This window comes from Choloepus didactylus, chromosome 8 (assembly GCF_015220235.1).
Source record: "Choloepus didactylus isolate mChoDid1 chromosome 8, mChoDid1.pri, whole genome shotgun sequence".
In the NCBI taxonomy this organism is placed as follows: Eukaryota; Metazoa; Chordata; class Mammalia; order Pilosa; family Megalonychidae; genus Choloepus; species Choloepus didactylus.
The window spans coordinates 106,545,149-106,570,404 of NC_051314.1; the positions used below are offsets into that span (position 1 = coordinate 106,545,149).

Genomic DNA, 25,256 nt, shown 5'->3' on the forward strand with positions numbered 1-25,256 from the left:
ACACACGATGGAATACTACGCGGCAGTAAGAAGGAACGATCTGGTGAAACATATGACAACATGGATGAACCTTGAAGACATAATGCTGAGCGAAATAAGCCAGGCACAAAAAGAGAAATATTATATGCTACCACTAATGTGAACTTTGAAAAATGTAAAACAAATGGTTTATAATGTAGAATCTAGGGGAACTAGCAGTAGAGAGCAATTAAGGAAGGGGGAACAATAATCCAAGAAGAACAGATAAGCTATTTAACGTTCTGGGGATGCCCAGAAATGACTATGGTCTGTTAATTTCTGATGGTTGTAGTAGGAACAAGTTCACTGAAATGTTGCTATATTATGTAACTTTCTTGGGGTAAAGTAGGAACATGTTGGAAGTTAAGCAGTTATCTTAGATTAGTTGTCTTTTTCTTACTCCCTTGCTATGGTCTCTTTGAAATGCTCTTTTATTGTATGTTTGTTTTCTTTTTAACTTTTTTTTTCATACAGGTGATTTGAAAAAAGAAGGAAAAGTTTAAAAAAAAAAAAAAAAAAAAAAAGAAAAAAGACAAACAAGGGAAAAAAAAAAAAAAAAAGATGTAGTGCCCCCTTGAGGAGCCTGTGGAGAATGCAGGGGTATTCGCCTACCCCACCTCCATGGTTGCTAACATGACCACAGACATAGGGGACTGGTGGTTTGATGGGTTGAGCCCTCTACCATAAGTTTTACCCTTGGGAAGACGGTTGCTGCAAAGGAGAGGCTAGGCCTCCCTGTATTTGTGCCTAAGAGTCTCCTCCTGAATGCCTCTTTGTTGCTCAGATGTGGCCCTCTCTCTCTGGCTAAGCCAACTTGAAAGGTGAAATCACTGCCCTCCCCCCTACGTGGGATCAGACACCCAGGGAAGTGAATCTCCCTGGCAACGTGGAATATGACTCCCAGGGAGGAATGTAGACCTGGCACCGTGGGACGGAGAACATCTTCTTGACCAAAAGGGGGATGTGAAAGGAAATGAAATAAGCTTCAGTGGCAGAGAGAACCCAAAAGGAGCCGAGAGGTCACTCTGGTGGGCACTCTTACGCACACTTTAGACAACCCTTTTTAGGTTCTAAAGAATTGGGGTAGCTGGTGGTGGATACCTGAAACTATCAAACTACAACCCAGAACCCATGAATCTCGAAGACAGTTGTATAAAAATGTAGCTTATGAGGGGTGACAATGGGATTGGGAAAGCCATAAGGACCAAACACCACTTTGTCTAGTTTATGGATGGATGTGTAGAAAAGTAGGGGAAGGAAACAAACAGACAAAGGTACCCAGTGTTCTTTTTTACTTCAATTGCTCTTTTTCACTCTAATTATTATTCTTGTTATTTTTGTGTGTGTGCTAATGAAGGTGTCAGGGATTGATTTAGGTGATGAATGTACAACTATGTAATGGTACTGTAAACAATCGAAAGTACAATTTGTTTTGTATGACTGCGTGGTATGTGAATATATCTCAATAAAATGATGATTAAAAAAAAAAAAAAAAAAAAAAAAAAAAAGAATACACTTACTCAATCCCCTAGTGCTGGCCATTTAGGTTATTAGTTTTTGTTTTGTTTTTAATAAAAATCATATTTTTTATTTTAAAAAAAAAAAAAAAAAAAAAAAAACTAAATGATGGAAAACTATTTTATAGTACAAAGAGATCCTTAGCTGTTCAAATGAAGTGCTTTTTGTAACAAAAAAAAAAGAATCATTTAAAATTTTATTTATTTTAATAAGCACAATTTATGCATACCTTTTCTAAACATGATAGTTGGATAAATCAAGGTATGTCTGAAGTCACAAATGTATGGATTTCACTTGAAATATTTAAAGTACAATTTTCTGCTTGGTGAAGCGAGTGTACCTTTCTAAACAATCTATGAATTTATAGACATATTGGCCAATATGTGAACAATCTTTGAAAGACAGAATGATATATATTAGAAAATTTGGGCACCTTCCATAGTTTGGGTCCTTTAAATTGTACATTCTCTGTAACATTATAGAGATGCTATATGTCAAAACAATTAGGTTTTACTTCCCATCATTTACTCCCGAATTTAATTGCTTAATCACTTATAGTTCTAAGTACACTTAACTCTATATGTTCATTGAGTATAAGATTGTATGAGTTGTTTCATACATATGTCTTGTCCTTTACCTTTTATTTTCATTTTCATAACTGATTTGTGTTTATGAAGTGGTAAATTTTAAAAGGTAGTTTTTCATTGTTGCTGTTGTATTTAAAGAATATGGCTTCTTTTGGATGAAAATCCTCTATTAATACTGACATTTCATTTGGTTTCTTAGTAAATGTAGGTTCTTGTATTTTCAAGTTGATTCAGATTTCACCAGGTCATTTATAACATTTCCTTTCTTCCAACATAATATGAAAAAGAAGATTGTCTAGAAAAAAATACCATATTGTCAATAACATTCTGAAATTAGATGTATTTTTAAGCTATTATTTGTTCAGCCTGGTGAATGTGGTTCATTAGAGAATATTGTTAGTGTAACCAAGGTTATGGGTTGGAATTTGGTGAGGGTTAGTTCAGATGGCTGTAAGGATTTGAACTCTTCACTAATCCTGGAACCTTTTTTTCAAAGGTTTGTTGTCGTTAGAGAATGCAGATTATAAAAGTGGATTTTAGGATTGGTACAAATCTGTAAAAAATAAAAATGTAACAGAAATACAGAACCCTCCACCCCCTAGAAAAAACACATACAAGTAAACTAGAATCTTTTCAGGATGGATCAGTGACATTGGTATCTTCATCATCCTCATCTCATCATTTTTACTACCCAGCTATTTTTTGTCATCTTGCAGTTTTGCCAAAATTCTATGGCAGTGCTATTGAAAACACACTGTCAAGAAACATCTTTCAAGATGTTTAAGATATTATGCTATGTGTGGCAAGGCTTTTTGTAATTCTCTATGTCCTTTTTTGGATTATAAATTAATTGACTGCCTTAGAAACATTTTGGATATCTATAGGTAAAAATATTTGAGACAATATAAACCAAATTAGAACACATAAAAGACAATATAGGCTACTTTAATTTTTTATTAAGCAAAAATAGAAAATATTATTCTGCTACAACCCAGATGGTAAACATATTTCATATATACTACCATATAATGAGACTAATAAGTAGTTATCAATAAATTTATATTTTATTTCTAACTTATGTATTTAAATTTTATAGATTAAGTCTCTTCATTGCTCAAATTTATTTAAGAGTTTTGATTTGCTAATATGTGAAAATGTTTCATATTAGAACCAATTGTGCTAAGTTCTTTAAATAACAGAACGTACCATTTCTGTAATATGTATCATTGATCCATGTTCATCTTACTGTCTTGTTAAAATGTCCTCATAGAAATGCCTATTTAGGAAATAATGAAGGGAAATAGGATGATATTTTAATGCATTTTATAGAAAGTAAATTTTGTGGTAAAAACACCTTTCCACCAATATTTAAAATATCCCTTATGTATCTTACATGATTCATTAGTTTTGTTTTGTGTTGATGATAAAGTAAAACTTTCTACTTTAAAATGTTAATAGGACAAAGGAAATTAGCAGTTTAAAATTCTCTCTGAGTAAAAGAAATGATCCTGGTAATTGCAATTAAAACAAATGCAGGGGATCATTAATCCATGAGATAGACTTTGTATTTGCATTAACTCAATCTGTATCTCTAGAACAATGCCTCCAAACTTTTGCTGGCCATTATGGAAAGCAGACATGACAGCGAGAACGCAGAAAGAATTCTTTTTAACATGAGACCCAGGGAACTGGTAAGCAAACTCTGAAAGCTATGAGAATAATGTGTAGCTAAAAGGGACAAGTTTATAGCATGCACTTCAGGAAAAAATTCTATCGATTTTCACTCCTTTGCCAAGGTGTAACGGCACATCATGACCAACATTACGGATACTCCAGTGGTCCCATGATGGCAAAGGCCTTATTTAATTTGGGTCCTTATGACTCATTAGTTTTATCCACTTTAAGCACTTTTCTTAACCAAACTGTCATACTCTACTAAACTATCTGCAAATGCTTTTTTGCCAGAAAGACCAGTTTGCTTTGGTTTAATAGTATAATGGAGTATATGGGAGAAGGTGTTTAAAAATGTTTTCACCCTTCAAAAATTTGCTTATACTTTCTTTCTGAATAGTAAAAAGAAAATGTATAGGTTTTTATAGTTGTTCTTGTCAATGAAATTTTGTGCAATGCTTGGCCTAGAGGAAATTGTGCTGAGTTGATAGAGATTCCACAGAGAATACTAGTGTATCTTTCTACTGTAAAAATTGTTTTCCTCCTTACTTGTGTTATGCAAAGTATGAAGTAATGTAGCCCTTCTTGGGCTTTCAGAAGCATAGGGAAAGTGCTTAAACCATATAGCCCAGTGGCCCAGTAACCGAATCCTACTCAAATCAGGGCAAATGTTGTGGGTGCTGTGGAGAAATCCTAAGGAAGGTTGGCACCACACTCTTTTTATTCTCTCCTTAGTGAATAATGGAGTTGAGGAAGGCAGATAAAAAGATAAGATGCAGTTTGATTTAGCATGTACTTAACGAGAGCCTGGTATCTGCAAAGAAGTAGGCTGAGAGGAATGTGGTGTTCCCTATCCTTATTAAATGCGGCAAGGTATTATATATTTAGTCAACACTGACATTATAATAGCTCTGGAGGACAGCTCTTTGAAAATACTATTTCCTCTGCCTCCAACATCTTTGTACCATCTCCCACTTCCTTCTTGAGCCTATCCTCAACCTCTTGCCTAAGTTAAGTGCCCTTGCCCCATGCTTTCTTGGCATCTTAACTCTTTGCCCCACTGTAGTACTGACCACACTCTTGGGTTTGCCTCTTTACTTACTGTCTCTCGTACTGGACAGTAAGTTCCTTGAGTGAAGATCCTGTGCAGCATTCACTTTTGGATCCTGAGTGTCCAATCTAGTGTCCAGCACAATGTCAGCCTATTACCAAGTAGGCACTTAAAAAATAAAGGATGCTTATCAGGCTTCCAGATTCTCCTAACTGGTGTGTTGGGGAATGTCAACACTATTAACATTAAGAAAATCAAAGCAAAAATTTCAAAAGGAAACAAGGAATGTAGTAGGAAAATACTTGTTGGCTTAAATAAAGATGGGCCATTTATACCTAGAGTCCATTTATCCTTTCCGAGTCTCAGGAAGCTTTCCAGTTTTCAGTTATGCTTCATAAGCCACATAAAATGTGTCTTTTTTGTGGTATTTCAAGCTTCTTTGTTCCTAATTCTTGTTTTTTTGTTTCTTTAGGTGGATGTGATGAAGAACGCCTATAACCAAGGATTAGAATGTGATCACGGGGATGATGAGGGCGGAGATGATGGTGTTTCCCCAAAAGATGTTGGACACAATATCTATATTCTGGCCCACCAGGTGTCACATTTTATTTCTTTATATTATTTTATTAATCCTCTCAATCATGTTTTGTGTCCATCACTTGTCACCATATTTTCGAGTTCTGGTGCCCTCATTTCCTCCACACTTATCTTTCCACGTCTGGACCAAGGAGAGGGATGCTCTCCCAGAAAGCCTGACTTTGCCCCCAAGCACTGTGCGAGGGGACGATCCGTGAGAAAACAACACATGGCACCAAAAACTGCTGGGCCAGGAGGAAGGAGACAGTCCTGAGTCAGAGCCTGGGGAATAGGTAAATCATGGCAACAATCGGCAGTCCCTAAGGAGAGAGAAAGGGAGGCTATTGAGAAGACAGAGAGGGGGATAATTTGGGTGTAATCAGGGCAAAGCCTGCAGGCGGCTCGTAGTCGGCATGAAATATAGGAGGACATGCCACCTGCAGTAGCTTCTAATTGGTCTCCACTGGACTTCTAACAGGTGTGAAGCTCAATTTTAAACTCTTTTGGACAAATCATTTCAGTTTTAGAATAACTTAGAAAAACAGGTGCTCGTCACGTCTTATTTTGATTACTTCCATTAACATGAAGTTCAACTTTAAAACTGCATTTTTTAATGCAGATTTGTTTAGAAGTTTAAAAAGTTCAACATATGTATATGCCATTTTGATTTTGTTTCTAATTGCTCCTTCTTTTTTACTGAATGAAGTCCAAACTTGGTAGACTCGTATGATCTTTCTTTCTAACCATTTCCTCCCATTGACATTCTCCCTTCTGCTTTCCTACACATCTTATCAATTGATTTAATAAGCATTAGTAGATATAATGTCATATTTTGAGTGTATTTATTTTCAAACATTTCTCCTTAGACTTTTCTTGCCCTTCTCTACCCTTTATTACTTTCTATAGTATATAAATAAGGATATAACTTTTACAAAAGGTTCAGGGAAGGAGTCAAATTCTAAAACACATTAGTGAAAGAAACTCCTATTGTTTTATATTATCATTGGAACATTGTGAAGATTTTTAGTTCTCTCATTGTGTAGCAAAACGTGTAAAACAGAAAGAGGTAAAGGCAGATGAGCTGTAGCTAGAAAGACAAATGAGCATTTTAGATACTGGGGAACTGAAAGCTAAGATGAAGGACAAATAGAAGGAAGAGAAGACAGAGGTTCAGGATGTGGAAAAGGTATAGTTTTAGAGCAAAAGAGAAATCAGGTGACAGGAATTGAGTCAAACTTGGAATGGAGTAATTGGAGGTAGAATACAAGTGGAAAGAAAAATCACAGGCTGAGAATCAGAATTGTAGTGGTTACTGGAATGAATAGAGAAATGCAGTGCCCAGCATATATATGTGTTTGGTCAGGCAGTGACTTCAGAAGCTCTAGCACTGTGGAGGGGAAAAGGGCAAAGTGAGAAGTAATAAGTCATAGAAGAAGGAAGTAGGGGAATACAGCTATCCTTACTTTCCTTGTGAAAGTTAGTTTTGCTCTGTCTGGGGACATAGTGAGCAGCTTCATGAGCAAGACCTGACCATGTAGCTGCTGAGCGGAAATGTATAACCAGATCAGCTAAATCATCCCTGGAACCCGTGGAGTAACAGGATGTACAAGCCACATCACCCCCATCCAAGAGGAAGTTTAAAAAATGAATCTCAAATTACCAGTATGTTAAACTAACAGTGAAAAGGTCAGGAGTCAAGAGAAGACGTATTGGATGTTGAGAAGAATGAAGAAACAAGATGAAGAAGCAAAAGCCGGTCATATATAGAAAGAGAATAATACAATTAAAGAAAAAAAAATTAACCCACATATGTAAGAGTTTAAAAATGAAGATGACATAGAGGTCAATGATTTTGGTGAATTTGAGTTTATAAATGTGCTTGGTGAGAAGAACAGATATATTCAAAAATGATGCTGAAATTGTCCATGAAGTGGAAATTGAGAAGTAGTAATATAATAATAATAATAATAATAATAATAATAATGAAGGGAAAAAGAACTTACTAAGAGAATCAATATGAAATGAAGGCAGAGAACAGTGGAAGTGAAAATGGCTTGGGTGAAAATATAGAAGTTTTTCTATTCCCCAAAACAAAATTTTGGAAAGGTAGTAGTTTGCAGAACACGGGATAAACAATATAGAGGTACATAAACAGAGCCAGCCTTCAGGAATAAAAAGACTAAGTAAAAAGGGAAGGAGGAGATTCTGAACTGCTGAATATTTTAAGCCTCACAGTTAAATTATAATAGTGTAAATATGAATTGAATCCATGTGAGGGACTCAAGATATAAAAATGCAAACTATGTGGACCAAGTGTTAAATTCATGTCCAAGGATCCTTACTGGTTCTGGAGGGCCTTGCTCCCGTAGGACTCAGTTCTGGTGTCAGCTCCGCCCCACTCCACCACCACCACCAGTATCCTTGGAAAACCCCAGGTGGTTCTTCACCCACTCCCGGAATGCCTACCCCCCAACTGAGGCACAAGACAGTGACATTGGGAATAAGACTCAGCCTTGGTACCAGATACCAAGTTGCCATTCACATATCTACAGATGTAATTCAGGTTCTTTGCTGAGAACACAGAAGTATGAATGTGAGTGATTGACATTTGAAATTACATGTGATGGCTTGATACCAAATTAGGGGATTATGCAGATTAAGGAATCTCACACACTGTCTCACTGGATGGAGAGACATCCAGATTAGAGTGGAGTCACCTTATGCATTGTCAGAGGCTAGAGAAGTTTAGTCTCCCGTGCAATGGTTACACTTGGATAGCTTCTGAGTAGCAAAGATAAGTTTCTAATATCATTTCAAGAGGTAGCTGAAGGGGAAGGGAACAGACCAGAGCAGTGAGATGAATGGGATTGTCTCATTCAAGTTGGTTTTCTCTGAAACAGGGGTTTTGAAGGGAGATGAATAGGCTGTCAATTAAAGGAAAGCTCAGTGTAAAAATTGCTAACTGACTGAAGAAGGTCAAAGTTTCCAAAGCAATGAGGAGTTGAATACTTACTGGCACACCTCCTATTTGTTGACTTTATTTGCTTTGTTTCCTCCACTCATCTTAAGGCACTTTTCTGTAAAATATGTACCAGTTATTGGAATAGTTCTCAGCTGTTGGCACTTTATTCTTTAAACAGAAACATATTGTCTACTGCTGTATGCACTCACCATGCTGGAGATTCTGAGGTGAATAAGACCTTGGATTATATCCTTGATGAGCAAGCAGCATTTATTGTACTGGGTTCATGTTCTTACACTGACAGGGGTGCAAGGACATTGCAGCTGTAAGTAATGGGCCTCCCTTTTGAATCCTTATGGTCACAAATTGACACCTGTTTCCATCAGGCAAACATAGCTGTGTTGTCTTTGATACAAAATCACAATAAATTTTTTTCTCACAGACACACTTACTTCTCTCCTTATGATAAATCTTTCCTGCAGTTGTCTGTAACTGACAGTGTAGAATTAAGCAGCTGTCTGCTTATACTGTAGTGACACAGGGAGTCGTTACCTTGCCTTATGATTAATGAATTCTCTGTGGGGTGACTCTTGGTGACTCTATGAGATACCTTTGCTTACTGAAGAGAGCCCACTGTACCCTTTTGCTCTTTCCACAAGAGACTCTTCAGTTTTTTCTAGGCTGGGATATATTTGTTTGCTGAGGCGGTGGAGGGGGACCGATCATGGTTGCTAAATTCCTAATGACCCTTGTTGTCTAATCAGCTCTGCACCGTGAGGCACACAATGCAAGTGAATGGAGGTTGTAAGCTTTCCTTCAGAGGTAGTCATGTCACTGGGCTCCAGGGGTTTGGTTGAGTCCAGGTTTTACTGTTTTCTTTGCTGATATGCAGTCATTTAGCTCCTGCATGCAAATGGCCATGCAGATTGGTTTCTGCCTTTGCACAGTTCAGCAATTCCAAAACCCAGATTCAACTTCCTCCTTGTTTTACTATAATCATCATTTGTACAGACAGTTTATTTTGGTGCTCTCAGACTTTCAATTTTTGTTGTTATTCTTTTCATGGTAGTGAAGTAGTTCTGCTTTTTCTTCCATGACATCCTTTTTGGCCTTCTGTGGTTGGTGTTACAAGAAACAAATAATGATTCTTGTAAGTGTCTTGTCTGATCTACATAAAACTATAAATATATCACCAAGGGAATTTTTAAAGTTCTAATGTTATAGTGTCATGTAGAGAATTTCCTGAAAATTCAGTTTTGCATCCTTTTTGACATTCTGTCCTCCGCATGCTCTCCTCACACTTCTTTTCTGCTTCTCTCAGCTACAGTCTGAGACTTCTGTATCCTGTTTTCTTCCTGCCCTCCTCACTCTTCTTTATACTTGTTTCTGTATAGTAACAGTCATTGCCCACAATCTAGAGCATTGCTCAGTATTTTGTATGTTTAACTTATATTAAACCATATTGTTTCTCTGTTCCCATGTATCAATTTTGGCTTTTCTGTCTGAGGCCTTCAGTTTTAATTCCTACTAGAAGTACAAAGTATATGGAGACATGTTATATGCTATACAGGTTGGGAAGAAGTATTAGAAACAAGCCTATTATTAAAAACAAGCCTGAATAACTCTGACTCATGAGACAAGAGAGAATAGATCGCTTTAATTGGTTATTTGAAATTCTTTTTAAAATATAGGATTTTAAAAATTTCATGAGCATTTTCCCATATCACTAAATGGTCTTTGAAAACATAATTTTAATGTCTGCCTAATTGTTCATCATTTGAAGGTACTGTAATTTAATCACTCCTTATTGTTGGGCATTTAGGTCTATAATGTTTTTGATATTATAAATTGTGCTGTGATTAACATCCTCATATATATTAATCTTTGTCTGCCACACTGATTATTTCCCTAGAGTACATTCTGAGAAGTATAATTACCGGGTTGCAGGGTAGTAACTATTTTCTAGGTCTTGATGTATAGTGTAAAATTGTTTTCCACCATGCATGATCATACTCCTTTTAGTAAATCCTCATATTATTACCACTTAAAAAGTTTTGGCCAGATTGATAGTACTTGAAACACAGTGGTCACTCAAAAAATGTTTGTGAAATGAATTACAGATGAAAGAATATCCCATTTCAATCCACATCTTTTGGATTGCTAGTAAAATGAACTATCTTTTGATGTGTTCTTTAGTCATTTGTATTTCTTCTGTCAATTACTTGAAAATGAATTTATTCATTTTTCTTTTGGGGTTTAGTTTTTTTTTTTTTTTTACTGAATTTTAATTAAGGATAATAGGTCTTTACCAGTCATATTAGTTCTATTTCTTCCTGATTCACTTGCTTTTTAATATTATAATGATCATTTTCTTCTGCCACCTTGAGATCCCAACACTCACCTAGACTTTCTTCTAGTAGATGATGAATTCAAGATTTGTATGTAATTATTTTCTCTTTCCAAGTCATAAAGCAGAATTAGTAAAAACGTAAGTTGCAATGCTGTTTCATCTCTAAAGACATACTCCAAGATTTAGTAGTAACAGTAATTCATGGGGGCCCCTGCACAAGTGTGATGTAGACTGTGGGTTCCCTAGAGCACTTTAGGAGAAAAGATTGGAGTCAGCATCCAAAGCTCCTTCAGTCCAGACAGGGCATGTGAGTGAATGAGCTGGGGACTGGTGGGGGTGGGGCAAACCCACCATCTCCTTCCAAAGCAGGCAGCCATTTCTCACCTCTGCAGACTTGCCAGTGGGGATTGCAGGTCCTGGATTTCCACTTCTGTTATTTCAAAAGAAGCCTGAATTTTGAATTTTTTAAAAATGTGAAATCTCCTAATTTTTAAACGTTGGTTCCTCATTCACAATTTTTAAAAACACTGAGCAGAAGGCCAAACAATACTCTCCAGTAAGCTGAGTGCAGCCCATGAGCCATCAGTGTGTCACTTGTGGAGTAAAGGATCAAAATTCTTCATTGATTCTTTCACTCAATTACATAGATTTAGTGAGTGCCTTCTAGATGCCAGGGACTGTGCTAGATACTAGAAATACAATAGTGAAGAAGACCAACAAGAGACTGGCTCTCAGGGAGTTTACTTTCTGGCTGGGAACAACGGAGAATAAAGATAGTGATCCAAGTTATGCAGTGAATGAGAATAGGATGTGGGGAAGGTCAGTACTTGGTGGCTACTTTAGATTGGGTGATCGGGAAGGTTTTCTCTGAGGAGCTGAAGTTGAAGCCAGGTTTAAGTGAAGAGAAAAAGCCGTCAGTGAGCATTCCAGAGTGTGACTTAAAAGTGGCAATGAGCTTGCCATGTTTAAAGGCACAAAAGAAATCTGTGTACTGAACCCTCAACTAGCTATGAGCACTTGAATATTAAAATAATCACACACTACAACGCAATTTAGGCTCATTTGTTATAAGAGCATTTATTGAGCACCTCCTATATCAGACATTGCGCTAGCTGCTAAGATGGAAAAGTGAGTAAAGATGCCATCAAGAGGCTCATAAGTAAGTATGTGTGTGGGACAGACAGATAAATCATTATGATTTAACGTGCTTGTGCTAAAATGGAGGCATGCGTAAGATGCACTTCTTTAAGGAGTCAGGAAAAGCTTCATTAAGGAGTCAGGAAAAGCTTCATGAATCCTCTAACTGAATCTTGGATAGAGGGATGGGGGAGAACCTTCCAGGCAGAAGGAATAGCTCCTGTAAAAAGGCACCTTAGGTGGGTCTTCTTTTTTTAATGTAGGTGTTTATAAATTTCTCTATGGGCCATGTTTTCATTGCATCCTATAAATTTTGATGAGTTGTATATTCATTTGTCTGTCTCAAGGTGTTTTCTAAATTCCCTTGTGATTTATTCTGTAACCAATGGGTTAAGAGTATGTGAATTTCCACATATTCGTGAATTTTTCAGTTGCCCTTCTGCTACTGATTTCAAGTAGATACTTATGACTTCAGTGTGTTTATGTATGCTCTGGGGTCACATATGGTCTAACCTGGGGAATGTTCTGTGTGTGCTTGAGAAGAATGCATTTCCTCCTGGGTCTAGTTGGTTTATAGTGTTGTTCAAGACCTCTATTTCCTTACTGATACATTTTTTTTACTTCTTAGTTTTTTTCTTTTTATTATTTCTTTTGTTTATTTATTTTTTCTTTCCTTATTTTCTAGCCATTCTTGAACTTGGGAAATTGAAGTTTCCATCTATTGTGGAAATTTATATTGCTCCCTTCAATTCTGTCCATTTTTTCCTCCATATAATTTGGTGCTCTGTTTTTCCACACATGTATGTTTATAATCGTTATATTTTCTTGATAGATTCATTAAATTACTATGTCACAAAATGGTTATACATTGTCTCTTTGGACATTAAAAAATTTGGATATTATTAATAAAGATATTGTAGCTAGTCATGCACAAGTCCTTACTATAAACAGCTGTTTTCATTTCCCCTGGGTAAATGCCTTGGAATAAAAAAGATTAATCATCCACAAAAAAATGCACCATAGATATTTTAGAGGGAGGAACTTCTTTGGGGAAATATTGGTAGGGATCTTGCATGGTATTCACTGTATATTTCTAAGAAATGATTTGAATTAAATCTACATCTTTAATAACTGTATTGATCCCAATTATAAGCGTTTAATGCATGAATAAGTGAAGCACAAATGAATGAATGACAAGGGCGTGATATACTCTAAAGCTTTGGTATTTCACATGTTTTATTTTAGTATTATAATGCAAAAGCTGAATAGATATTTTTCCTGTTTTTGTCATCATAATCAACATTAATGATAATTTCTCCCACTGGAGTATAAACTCCTTATGTACAGACATAATATCTTTTTTGTTTGTTTCCATGCCAAGTACAGTGCCTTGCATATAGTAGACAATCAGTAGGAGTTTGGGGAAATAATTGCTTGCAAAAATGCATCCTGATAATATTTTTATGTAATACATACACTACATGAGATTCAGAGAGTCCTACAAAACTGATATGTTTTCTGGCAGCCAAGGATCTGCTTTAACTGCTACCAGCTTTCCTTTTGATTTTATAGAACACTCTTTGCCGCTGTTGTCAACAAACTCTCCATAGACAGGGTCCTGTAATATCTTCCCCGATGCCAGGCATTTCTCTATTTTTTTTTTCACAATGCCATCTCTCCCCTGACACTAATTGAATGTCTCCCTTTATCCTTAAAACTCATTTTGGTATAACTTTGTTCCTTTAAGATCCAATCTGAGACCTAACTACCCATTTCATAGATAAATTCCAACCAACAATGGTCTGTTTTGAATTCTTACATCTGCTATGTTCTCCCCAAACTGCCTAAATACTCTAACAGTAGCTTATGCTGTATACCATCTTACAGTTCTTTAATTGTTTCATGTTTATAGGCCTTGGCTACTTGATTAATAGTAGTTTCACAAAATCTGGGCACCCATGGGCCTCATTTAAGAAAAATAAATGTTCCAAAAAGGAAAAGAATATAATGGGGAAAAAAGTGCCTAGGTATAATAGAATTAAATCCTCTAATAGGCCCCTACCTATCTCTCAACAAGCAACAAAGAATCATTGGGTTACTGCCATTTATATGACCTCTCAAATTCATGGTTAATGGGAGCAATAAAAAGTACAATCCAGGAAATACATTGAAATTGGACTATCTAATTGTTAGTTTGGTGTAGGGATCATGAAGCCAAGTTCATGGAAGCAATTATTTTTCTGCTTAACATTCTATGTTTAGTAGGTTTCTGAGTAATTATTTATTTCTGAGTGAGTAATTATTAGCGCATCAATCTGAATTCCAGCCACATCAAGGGCCTTTACTGTGTTTCCTGCTCTCCTATGTCTGTTCTCACTTCAGCTTTATCCATTGAATTCAAAGTCCATTAGGAGAGCTAGACATACCTAGCAGGGATTTTTCTGTTTCCTTGCTTTGTCCCATGCAGGAAAATACACAGCATTTCCTAGCATATTTTAGCCCCTTGAATTGTTCTCATAGCCCCCAAATCAGTACCTCTTTCTTTCCTTTCAGGAAAAAAAGAGGATGGTAGGAACGACCCTGCTGGTGCTTCAAGGACTGGGTACTTTTCATGCTCAAGAAATTTGCTAGATGTCCTCATTACTCTTTTTTTTTCCCTTAAAAATTATATCCCATAGCTGTAATTGCTTGAGCTATATTTAATTTAGGGAATATGCATTTAAATTACTGTAAATGGCTAAATTTTAATTTACACTCAAATCATATGAAATGTATATATTGCTCAGAATATTTAAAATGTTTTTCCTAGAGACTTATGTTGCTTCACCTCTTTGCAGCTTCACTTTTTCTTATGCTAATAGGTAGTAATCAGCATTGCTTCATTTACTTTATTTGTAGAAACAGACTGGTGGGTTTGTAATTGGATACATAATTTCCATCTTTAATATCTTTGAAGGATTTTAACTAATTTAGAATTACTTCATCTTTATTATTGATTGTAACACAGCAAGTAGAAAACACAACTGGGTTTTTCAAGTCACAGAGGCACTTGTAGCTCAGTAATATGTTAGCTAGAATATTGTCCCAAGCATATTGTGTAAACAGCTTAGCTGTTATTAGTCACAGCACTGTGTATTCTCTCCAAGAGCTGATTAAGTCACTCAGTTTCTCTGATGTCAGCTTTCTCATCTATAACAGTATGATGGGAATCCATGAGCCACATTTGCAAAGTAAACTTTCAGTGACATATATGAACATTAGAGAGTAGTTGGGCCTTGATGGCTTTTTTGCAGATTAGATTATGTTTTAAATAATGTTAACAGAGTAATCAACCAGTTACTAGGCATTTATGCATTTATTTACACTTCACCTACTGCTAAAAGGAATTTGAGGTGAATTAAAAATGCACTTGCATAATTAGACTGTTAGAATATAAGATTGAAAGTCCTGAGAAAAAAAGGGAATGTAAGGGTGTTGACTAATATTCTTACTGTCTATTAATGTTAGCTGCTCAAAACATCTTGCTAGCCAAGAGTGAAAAATAATGGATTGTATAATTAATACCTATACTGCTCATTTATGACCAACTTTTTGTTGGTATTTAATTTTCAAAGGAATTTATACAAGGGCATAGGGCAACACAGTAGACAATGTTTTCTAAACGTGTTTGTAAATACAACAAAATTTAAAAATTTGAAAAAGCACATAGGTGTGTTTTTAGTCCTCAGAGATAAATAATGACCAATACTTGTGAGTTAAATCAAGTGTGAGCATAACTAACTTGAAAATAGATATGTAAGATCACTTCATAGACTTTGAGCATGTAGAAACTTTCATATGTGTCAATTTATTTGAAAAAAACTTAAATATCAAGTGAATGTTATATTAAATTGCAGAAAGTAGACTTATCTTGATTGCCCTGATATGTGTAAACATACTGTTAGTCTTGGCAATAGATTATACAAATATAAGCAAGTAAAGGAACTTTACCTGAAAACTTAACATAGTTCCAAGTTTTATTTTCTAAAATAAATAAATAAGAAAACTAGAATGAGGTATTTTTTCTTTCCCTACCAAAAAGTATTTTTCTATGGTGCTATTACAAAGCAGTTTGAGGTTATAAATACATGACTATTAACTAATATTAATTTGAACATTAATTATTCTGTTTCTTGGCAACCAAAGGAAAAAAGGAAGTACTTAAGTTACATGATTAATATATAATACAGAGGATCCAAGATGGCGGCATAGAGAGGAGTGGAAGCTAAGTAGTCCCCCTGGAACAACTAAAAAAAAAACAGGAACAACTAGTAAATAATCTGAAATAACTGCAGGGGGACAAATGTGACTGTCCACTCATCATACACTAACCTGAATTGGGAGGAATGCCTGAGATCACAGCATAAAACCTGTAAGTGAGAACTGCGGATCCAAATCGGGAGACCCCTCCCCCACAGCCCGAGCTACGGAGCCTTGTGGTGCCAGAGAGAACCTTTCTCCCAGCAAGTGAATATAGCTCAGCTGAGCTCCAACTGGGGTTTTAATTAGCGAGTGTGAACTGCTCACTACGAGGTACGAATCCCCAACAAGTAGACAGAGGCTTTGGGTGACGACTGAGCTTGGAGAGCCGGAGGGTCGCCTTGGACTAGCTCTGTTCTTTTTTCGACTCAGTGGAGAAAGCCTCGGCCATTTTCAGTTCCCAGTTCTGTGACCCAGACGGGTGTGGCACAGGCTGAGAGAAACCATTGAAATGCTAATGACCACCCCCTAAGGTGTCTGTCTTCTCTAAAAGGAAAGGGGTGGGGCCCAGCTCTACTACCTGCCTTTCATTCAGAACTTACACCAGTCAAGAATTATAGGCTAATCTTTGCATCAGGCTGAGAGCACCTCTGCACGGCCCAGCGGCCTGGGGCTTCCCTTGAGGGATGATGCACACTAGTGACGTAGCACAGCCTTCCCTCAGCAGAGGTCCTGAAAGATCACAGCTGAGAAGGAGGGCCCGCTCAGAAAACCCAGGGACACTATGTCAATGCCAGTGGTTTGTGGGTCAGTGACAGAGAAAATCTGAGGCAAAACTGAAATGAAGGCTTAGACTCTTGCAACAGCCTTGAATCTCCGGGAACACCTGGGAGGTTTGAATACTGAAGCTGCCCTGCCTGCCTAACCACTCAGACACACACCCCACATTCAGGGTGGACAGCTCCAACAACAAACCCAAACTGAGTTCACCAACTGAACCCCACAAAAATCATTTCCCCACACACCGTGGAGACAGAGTTGGGGAGAACTGACTTGAAGGGTATAGGTGACTCACAGATGCCATCTGCTGGTTAGTTGGAGAAAGTGTATGCCACCAATTTGTATTTCTGAAAAATTAGATTGGTATTTTTTTTTTACAACTTGAAAGAACCCTATCAAGCAAAGCAAATGCCAAGAGGCCAAAAACAACAGAAAATCTTAATGCATATGATAAAACCAGACGATATAGAGAACCCAATCCCAAACACCCAAATCAAAATATCAGAAGAGACACAGTACTTGGCACAATTAATCAAACAATTACAATTGAGAAACGAAAACAAGGCACAGGATATAAAAGACATGAAGAAGACCATGGGGCAGGATAAAAGGGACATAAAGAAGACCCTAGAAGAGCATAAGGAAGAAATTGCAAGAGTAATTAAAAAAATAGATCTTATGGAAATAAAAGAAGTTATTGGCCAAATTAAAAAGACTGGATATTCATAATACAAGATTAGAGGAAGTTGAACAACAACTCAGTGTCCTAGAGATCCACAGAACAGAAAATGAAAGAACAAAAAAAAGAATGGAGAAAAAAATCGAAAAAATCGAAGTGGATCTCAGGGGTACGATAGATAAAATAAAATGCCCAAATTTAAGACTCATTGGTGTCCCAGAAGGGGAAGAGAAGGGTAAAGATCTAGAAAGAGTATTCAAACAAATTGTTGGGGAAAACTTCCCCAACCTTCTACACAATATAAATACACAAAGCATAAATGCCCAACAAACTCCCAATAGAATAAATCCAAATAAACCCACTCCAAGACATATTCTGATCTGACTGTCAAATACTGAAGAGAAGGAGCAAGTTCTGAAAGCAGCAAGAGAAAAGCAATTCACCACATACAAAAGAAACAACATAAGACTAAGTTGTGACTACTCAGCAGCCACCATGGAGGCGAGAAGGCAGTGGCATGACATATTTAAAACTCTGAGAGAGAAAACTTTCCAACCAAGAATACTTTATCCAGCAAAACTCTCCTTCAAATTTGAGGGAGAGCTTAAATTTTTCAGACAAATGCTGAGAGAGTTTGCCAATAAAAGACCTGCCCTACTTCAGATACTAAAGAGAGCCCTACCAACAGAGAAACAAAGAAAGGAGAAAGAGATATAGAGAATTTTAACAGACATATATAGACCCTTACATACCAAATCACCAGGACACTCATTTTTCTCTAGTGATTACGGATCTTTCTCCAGAATGGACCATATGCTGGGACATAAAACAAGCCTCAATAAATTAAAAAAAAAAACAAAAAAAAAACGAACATATACAAAGCACAATCTCTGACCACAATGGGATACAAATAGAAGTCAATAATTTTTGAATTGTAACTCCACTATTTACTTCCTACATGATGTAAAATACACAAACTCTAATGACAAAAAAATATATGTATATATAATACAAATAAACAGTAAAACCACACTGATTATTCATGAGGTACAAAATTTTCTTTTATTTACAACTAAAAGGAATTTGTTGAGTAAACTCTTTGTATAATATTAGTTATTGGTGGTGTGATAGAGATTTAGATTAGTAGAATTTCCTCACTAATACAGTTTAGAAATAACAAATGCCAAAGTCAGACATCAGATTAAAAACTTAGCCATATCCTGTTGCCATACATTCCCTATAGTAAGAAAAGGTAAACAGCTTTTTAATAAAAAATCATAACATAATATAAAGGTTGACAATTTTCTACACAAACATTTCTGCACATGTATCCAGCCCTTGCACAGCCTGGCTCATCAGAGGTGCTCAATAAATGTTTAGGCTCATCAGAAGCATCATTTCATGATTTTCCCAAGCTAGATCATTCATAATTGAACACATATTCATTGATCACCTATGATAACCAAGCTGGTTTCTCAGGCTGGGGATAAAGCAGTTGCAGACAGACCAAAGTTCCTTCCTTCAATGATCTTACTTTCTGGTAGGATGTCTCCCTACTAGTGCATTCTGTTCAGTTCTGCAGAAACCAGGGGGTGTCTGCATTGTTCCCATGGTGTGGAATGCATGGGGCATAGAAATGAGACATGGTCTCTCCCCTCGTGGAGTTTACCATCTATTATAGGAGAAAGACACAAAAAACCAGCAACCGCAGTGTGAAAGATGTGTATCTGTGGTACTTGGGCATGTCAGGTTAGGAGTGCATGGAGAAGTAAGCATGTGGCAGAGACAGAGGGCAGGAGAGGGACAGAAGGACAGTCAGAGAAAAAAGAGATATCGATTTCCTTCTATATGCCATCATTCCCTCAACATTCAAACATGCAAACCTGCTTCTCTAAAAGGCTTTTAGCCCACTGGCCTAATTACTCCAATTCTCCAATTCTCTTTCCATTCTCTCTTTAATCCCTTCCTGTCAGGTTTCATCCTCACCATGCCACCAAAATAGCTGTTGGTAAGGTCTCCAAGAACCACCATCTTGTGAAATCTCATGGTCTGTTCCCAGCCCTCATCTTATTTGACCTGCCATTAACATTTGACACAGATGGTTTACTCCCTTCTTCTTGAAATGCTTTCTTCACTTGGCTTTCACATGCCACAATCTTTGGCTTTTCTGCTTCTTTATCTAGCCACATCTCAATTTCCTTCACTGGTTCTTATTCTTCTCTCCTGCTTCTATCAGAAGGGTTCTTGGTCTCATTCTGTGGATGTCTTATCTTCTCAATCTACACTCACTCCCTAAGTGATCTCATTCAGTCACAAGTCTTTAACACAGTCAATGACTTGATGGATTCCAAATTTATATCTTCAGCATGGGCCTTTCTTCTCAGCACTGGACCTGTATCTCCAAATGCCCATTCAACATCTACGATTGAATGTCTTAATGAGCATCTCACACTTAACATATACAAAATGGAACTCTTAATTCTCCCATGGTCTTTCCAATTTAGATACAAATCCAGACACTCAGGCTCCAGAGCCTGAACTCCTAACATTAGTAAGACCCATGGCTGGGTTGATGCCCCTCCTGTGTGTTCCCATCACACACTGTGCTTGCTCTGGTCATAGAACATTTGTCCCTGATTCATTGTGGACTCTTTACTCATTTGTTTCATTCACCAGACACCAAACTCCACAAAGGCAGGAATTAAGTTTTATTCAGAAATGTGTTTCCGCATGTATAGTACTGTGTTTGGTACAATAAATATTTTCAATTGAGTGAGTGAGTAGATAAATGAATGACTTTTAAGGTCAATAATTGCTAGAGATGGCTACAAAAGAAATAGTCTAGTATTGGCTGGATATATTATTTAAGGCTTCATGGAAACATTGATAAGACTTAGATAAGCAGAGAAAAGAGAGGAAGGTATTCTCATCATAGGGAAATTATGAACAGACATAGAGATGGCATTCACTATGCTCTCTGAGTGGGTAGGTGCTCTGGGACATTATGTCAAGGGACCGAGGAAGGAATGTGGTCCAAATGTGGGCTGAAGCAATGCAGAGGCTCATCTTACCAAATTCTGGAGAGCTTCAAGTAGCAAAAAATAATTCAGTAGAAATATTTATTCAAATATGACATAGCATAAATTTCTGTTAAATTGTTTCTTAGAGCGCTTTATTCTTATTTATGTTGCCATAAAATTAATGAGACAATGAATTTGTAGAGTGGTAAACCCAATAACACAAAGACATATGGCATGGAAATCTGCTTTAGAAAATGTCCACAAAACCTTAGTACAGGTCTTAAAAGGATCTTTTAATGATTGTAGTTGTATTCATGTACTAATTTATACCCTGACATTAAGCCAGTATTTAAAGATAAATCAGTTATAAATGAACCCAGGAGGAAAATAAAGTTAGTAAATACATAGCCAATATAAAAATGTTTATGTCAAAGCAGTAAGTCATATTCTGGATATATGTTCTTGTCTGCTTATATTGTTTATTGATTTACTTGTTTTTCCAGCTCAAACATCAAGAAAGGTCAACAATATAGTTGACACTTTATTCTGAAGACACATTGCAGACACATGAGATGGAATAGGTCAGCAGGAGAGAAGATTCAACTCATACTCTTTTAGTCAATAGACCAGTGGTAGAATATGAAGGGGAGTATGAAAATAGTTTCCCCTGGTTTAATACCTGAAAGAAGCATGTTAGTGTATGAGTCTTTACTAGATATGAGGTGGGATGACTCAGCTTTTGTGTTTTGTGGCTGTTCATTTCGAATTTCAGAATTACTTACTGAGGCACAGGACCACTGTAACAACATAAATGTTGATGGATAAACTGTTGAACTAAAAAGTCAGACCTCAGAAAGAGAAATAGTTATCTTCAGCCAGACCAAAAAGTCCCCCTTCTATGTCAAAACCAAGTGGTCATGTGAAATTATACAGTAGGGGAAAAATTCTGGCAAGTCCCTTGTTGGTATTTAAGCTATCGATGAAATAAGTCAATATTAGGAATATAAGATTGTTTGGTTCAAAAGGTATTGTCTAGAAATGTATCTTTTTACATTCTTCTCAAATTATTTATAACATTCTGTCATCTGTATGAAAGCTATAAACCATTTGCAAGTTTGTGCTACTTTATCTCAGAGGTTTGCAAACTTTCTATGAATGGTTATTTAGTAAATATTTTGAGCTTTTCAAACCAGGCTGTCTTTGTTATAGCTTTTCAGCTCTGCCATTATAGTGCATAAAATAGCCATAAGCAACCCCAAAACAAGGAGCATGGCTGTGCTCAAATAAAAGTTCATTTAAAAAGAAAACAACGAAACTGGTGGAAGGCTAGATTTGATCCATGAGCTGTAGTTTGCCAACCCTGGCTTTAGATGATTTTTATAATCTTATTATTTCTGTCTTGAGTCATAGTCAGAAAGTTTCCTCTATCCTACATTTGAACTATTCCTATGAGTAAGAATTGAGGGATCATTTATTTTCAAGAATTTCTCATGTTTGTATTTATAAAGATGAATTCAGGTTGTGTGTGAGTGTAACACACACACACGCACACACATACACGTAGTGTTTTTAACTGGAAAAAAAATTGCTCACTGGCAGTTCTTTCTTCCTATTAATGTGATTCTACTATTTCACTATTCTGTGAACAGTGGAAGCCTGAACATAAATGGGAATTGTCTAACCAATTGACAGGGCAAGTGTATGTGCATTCATTAGATTAAGAATATGAATGAATCAAATATGAATCAGAAGTGTGAATGAATCAGAGGATAGAAACAGATCAGAAGGACCTGAAAGCAGAAGTAATTGAAATGAGATCCAGGGTTCTTGATCAGAGGGCATGCATGCTAAAGAAGTTTATTGAAGAACAAGGTAGTTTTCAGCACACAGCTAATAAACAACTTGAGAAATCTTTATTAAAATTGAGCTCTGATGCAGTGGTTTACACATTTTAGTGTGCATCAAATTCCTGGACCCCAGTTCCAGAGTTTCGACTGGCATTATTAAGCAAATATTTTAAAGTCTAAGATAATGCCCCCAAATGATTTTAACCACATACCCTGGATATTTTTATTCATGTTGTCTGCAGACCACAATTTCACAAAAGCTGCTGAAGACTTTGGCCCTCCTCAGCTTCTTTCTCTCATTGTCTGACAGCCTGATCACTGACCCAGATACAAGCTCTTCTCCGTTCCTTCCCCTCCTTTTGTACTCTCTACTTTCCTGGTATCAGGAAAATCTGGTTATCACCTAATTTTCATTTTTGTTAACCCCACTTCTCAGAAATTAAAGGAATTTAACTTCTGCTATTTTTCAACATGAAATTATCATTTAAAAAATAAGCTGCCCTAAACAAACAAATAAAAAGCACAACAGTATGCAGTCTTTGGCCCTGTAAAGCAATGTGAGAATCTGGATCCTCTTGCTGCTTTGTATGTTAAGTCCTTGAGAGTTAACCAGGAAGTGAAGACCAGCGTGGCTAGAACACAAAGAGGTGGAGGGCCAGAGATGAAGCTGAGGTGGAAGGCAGGGTCGATTCAGGAGGTGAAGTAGATGTCATCAAGGGTTTGGCTTTTATCCTGGGAGCAATGGGAAGACATCACCACTGTCCCTTCCTAAGTCCAAGCACCACTTCTTTTCTAGCAGATTTAATGGTTGGGAATGGCAGGAGGGAGATGCGAGAGTCTTGGATGACTCCCCGCTATAGAGTTGGATGGTGGCTAGATGATGGTGCATTTCACGAAACCAGAGACAGAGAAGGTTTGGAGGTACAATGGGAAAGAAGCTTGGCCCTGGGCCTTTGGTATTTTAGAAACTTAGGTGCCATTGAATTGGAGCTGTACATCGGGCAGTTGACTATATCTGTTTTATTCTCAGGAAGGAGATCTTGATTGGGAAGGTAGATCTATAGAGACATTAATATGTAGATCATGTTTGAAATTGTGAGTGGGGTGATTTTTTTCCAAGAAAAGCAATTGGAATGAGAAGAGAAAAGGATCAAGAATGGGACCCTGAATAATACCAAAGAAGCAGGAAGGGAAACCCACAGAATTGGGTTGAGAATGAGAGGTCCAAGGAAAAGGTACCCGAAAGCCAGGGAGCAGAGAGACTCACAAAGAAGGGTGGGACCAAGAGCTCCAAAGCACTCAGTAAACAAAGTGCAGCCATAAAGGATCCCTGGATATGGCTCTTCGTGTGTGGTGGCAGTCTTAACAAGAGCAATCCTTATTGAGTGATGGAGTCCCAAAGAGGACAATGTGAACTGAAGAGCCTGTAGGATGAAAAGTAGAAAAACTCCACAACATGTGTTAGAGTCAAAGAAGCAATGATTCAAAGCAGTTCAGCAAATGTATATTGCACAGAATGAAAGTGAACTTGATATATACTCTAAACACTGCTTTTCAGAAGTGTGAGGGGTGTGTGCGTGTTTTGTTTAAAACACCCACCCTCCAAGATTTCCTAAGGCTCCTCATGTTTATATTTGTTTTCCTCTTAGCACACTGGCACTACCTATAAGTAGTAAGAGGAAAGGGCTAATAGGAAATGTTCCCAGGGTCCAGTTTGCAAAAGCAGACCTTATCTGCCGGTCTTGAGATTTGTCTTAGTGTGCACCATCTCTGCATGATACTTTATAGTTTTTATCTGGCAAAGGCATGCTGTGGGATCACAGTGATGGTGCTAATTAAATGTCAGCAGGTTGGGATGCCGCAGCAAGGCCTTCATGCTCAGATTGCTGAGACCAAAACAGGAAGGAGAGGCATATCAACCTTCCTAAAGCTAATTAGGGTAGGGTAGGGCTCAAATTCAGGCAACTTCAGTGTTCAGATCCTAAATGGATGCTGCAAGAGGGCCCAGAAATGAGCTCCAAAAAGAAGAAACAAACATACTTCTGTGTAGTTTTAACAGAAAACAATTTGGGGAACAAATTTTCCTCCATTACCCCTTATTTTATTGACTGTATCACTGATTCTAGAAGTACCTCCTATTTAACTTGCTTTTATAGTTTATCACTCCCATATGTTTGATATTGACAGAAACTAAGGGATAAATCTTCCAAAGCAATAAATTAAACACACACATTAAGAAAATATTCATGCTTTGGCTACCTACAGGAGGTGACATGAAGCTAGGCCCTTGCTAGCTTTTTCTGAGGAACCTGACATTCTGCTTTACTTGTATGTTGAATCCTGAGTCTATTGTGGCACATGGAAACTTAGTCTTGGAAATCATCATCTGCCTTCTCTCTGAAATTACTCTATGCCCCCTTTCTCAGGATGCGACACACTCTTTCTCCAGTCATCAAGCCAGAAATCTGACATTCACTTTGCCTCTTCCACCTCCCTCACCCAGACAGCACGTCCCATCAGTTCTACCCAAATGTCTCTCAGATCTGCCCAGTCTTCACTCTCACTGCCGGGTTCCTCCTGCTGCTGTCATCATTTCTTGCCTGAACAACTGCAGCAGCCTCCCCCCTCTTTGTCAAGTCCCTTTTCAGTCTGCTCTCCCTAGGGATGTCAGAGAGATTATTCTCTAATGCGAATCTGATCATTTCAGTAATTAAACATTTAAACAGCTTCTGAAAGAACAGAGCATGCACTCACTAACATGCTTACCAGAACTTTAGGATCAGGCTCCTGATTACTTTTATTTTTGTTATTATTTTGGTTG

At 37.2% G+C, this 25,256-nt stretch overlaps 1 protein-coding gene across 4 annotated transcripts in view; it reads left to right on the forward strand.

The window, feature by feature from the left end:
* Positions 1 to 25,256, forward strand: part of ITPR2 (inositol 1,4,5-trisphosphate receptor type 2) — a 550,850-nt gene that overhangs the window by 404,243 nt on the left and 121,351 nt on the right. For all 4 annotated transcript variants that reach the window (XM_037848345.1, XM_037848346.1, XM_037848348.1 and 1 more), the window contains 2 exons: positions 3,719 to 3,814; positions 5,318 to 5,440. In XM_037848345.1, the coding sequence (XP_037704273.1) occupies positions 3,719 to 3,814; positions 5,318 to 5,440 (219 nt within the window). The remainder of the gene's footprint in view (positions 1 to 3,718; positions 3,815 to 5,317; positions 5,441 to 25,256) is intronic.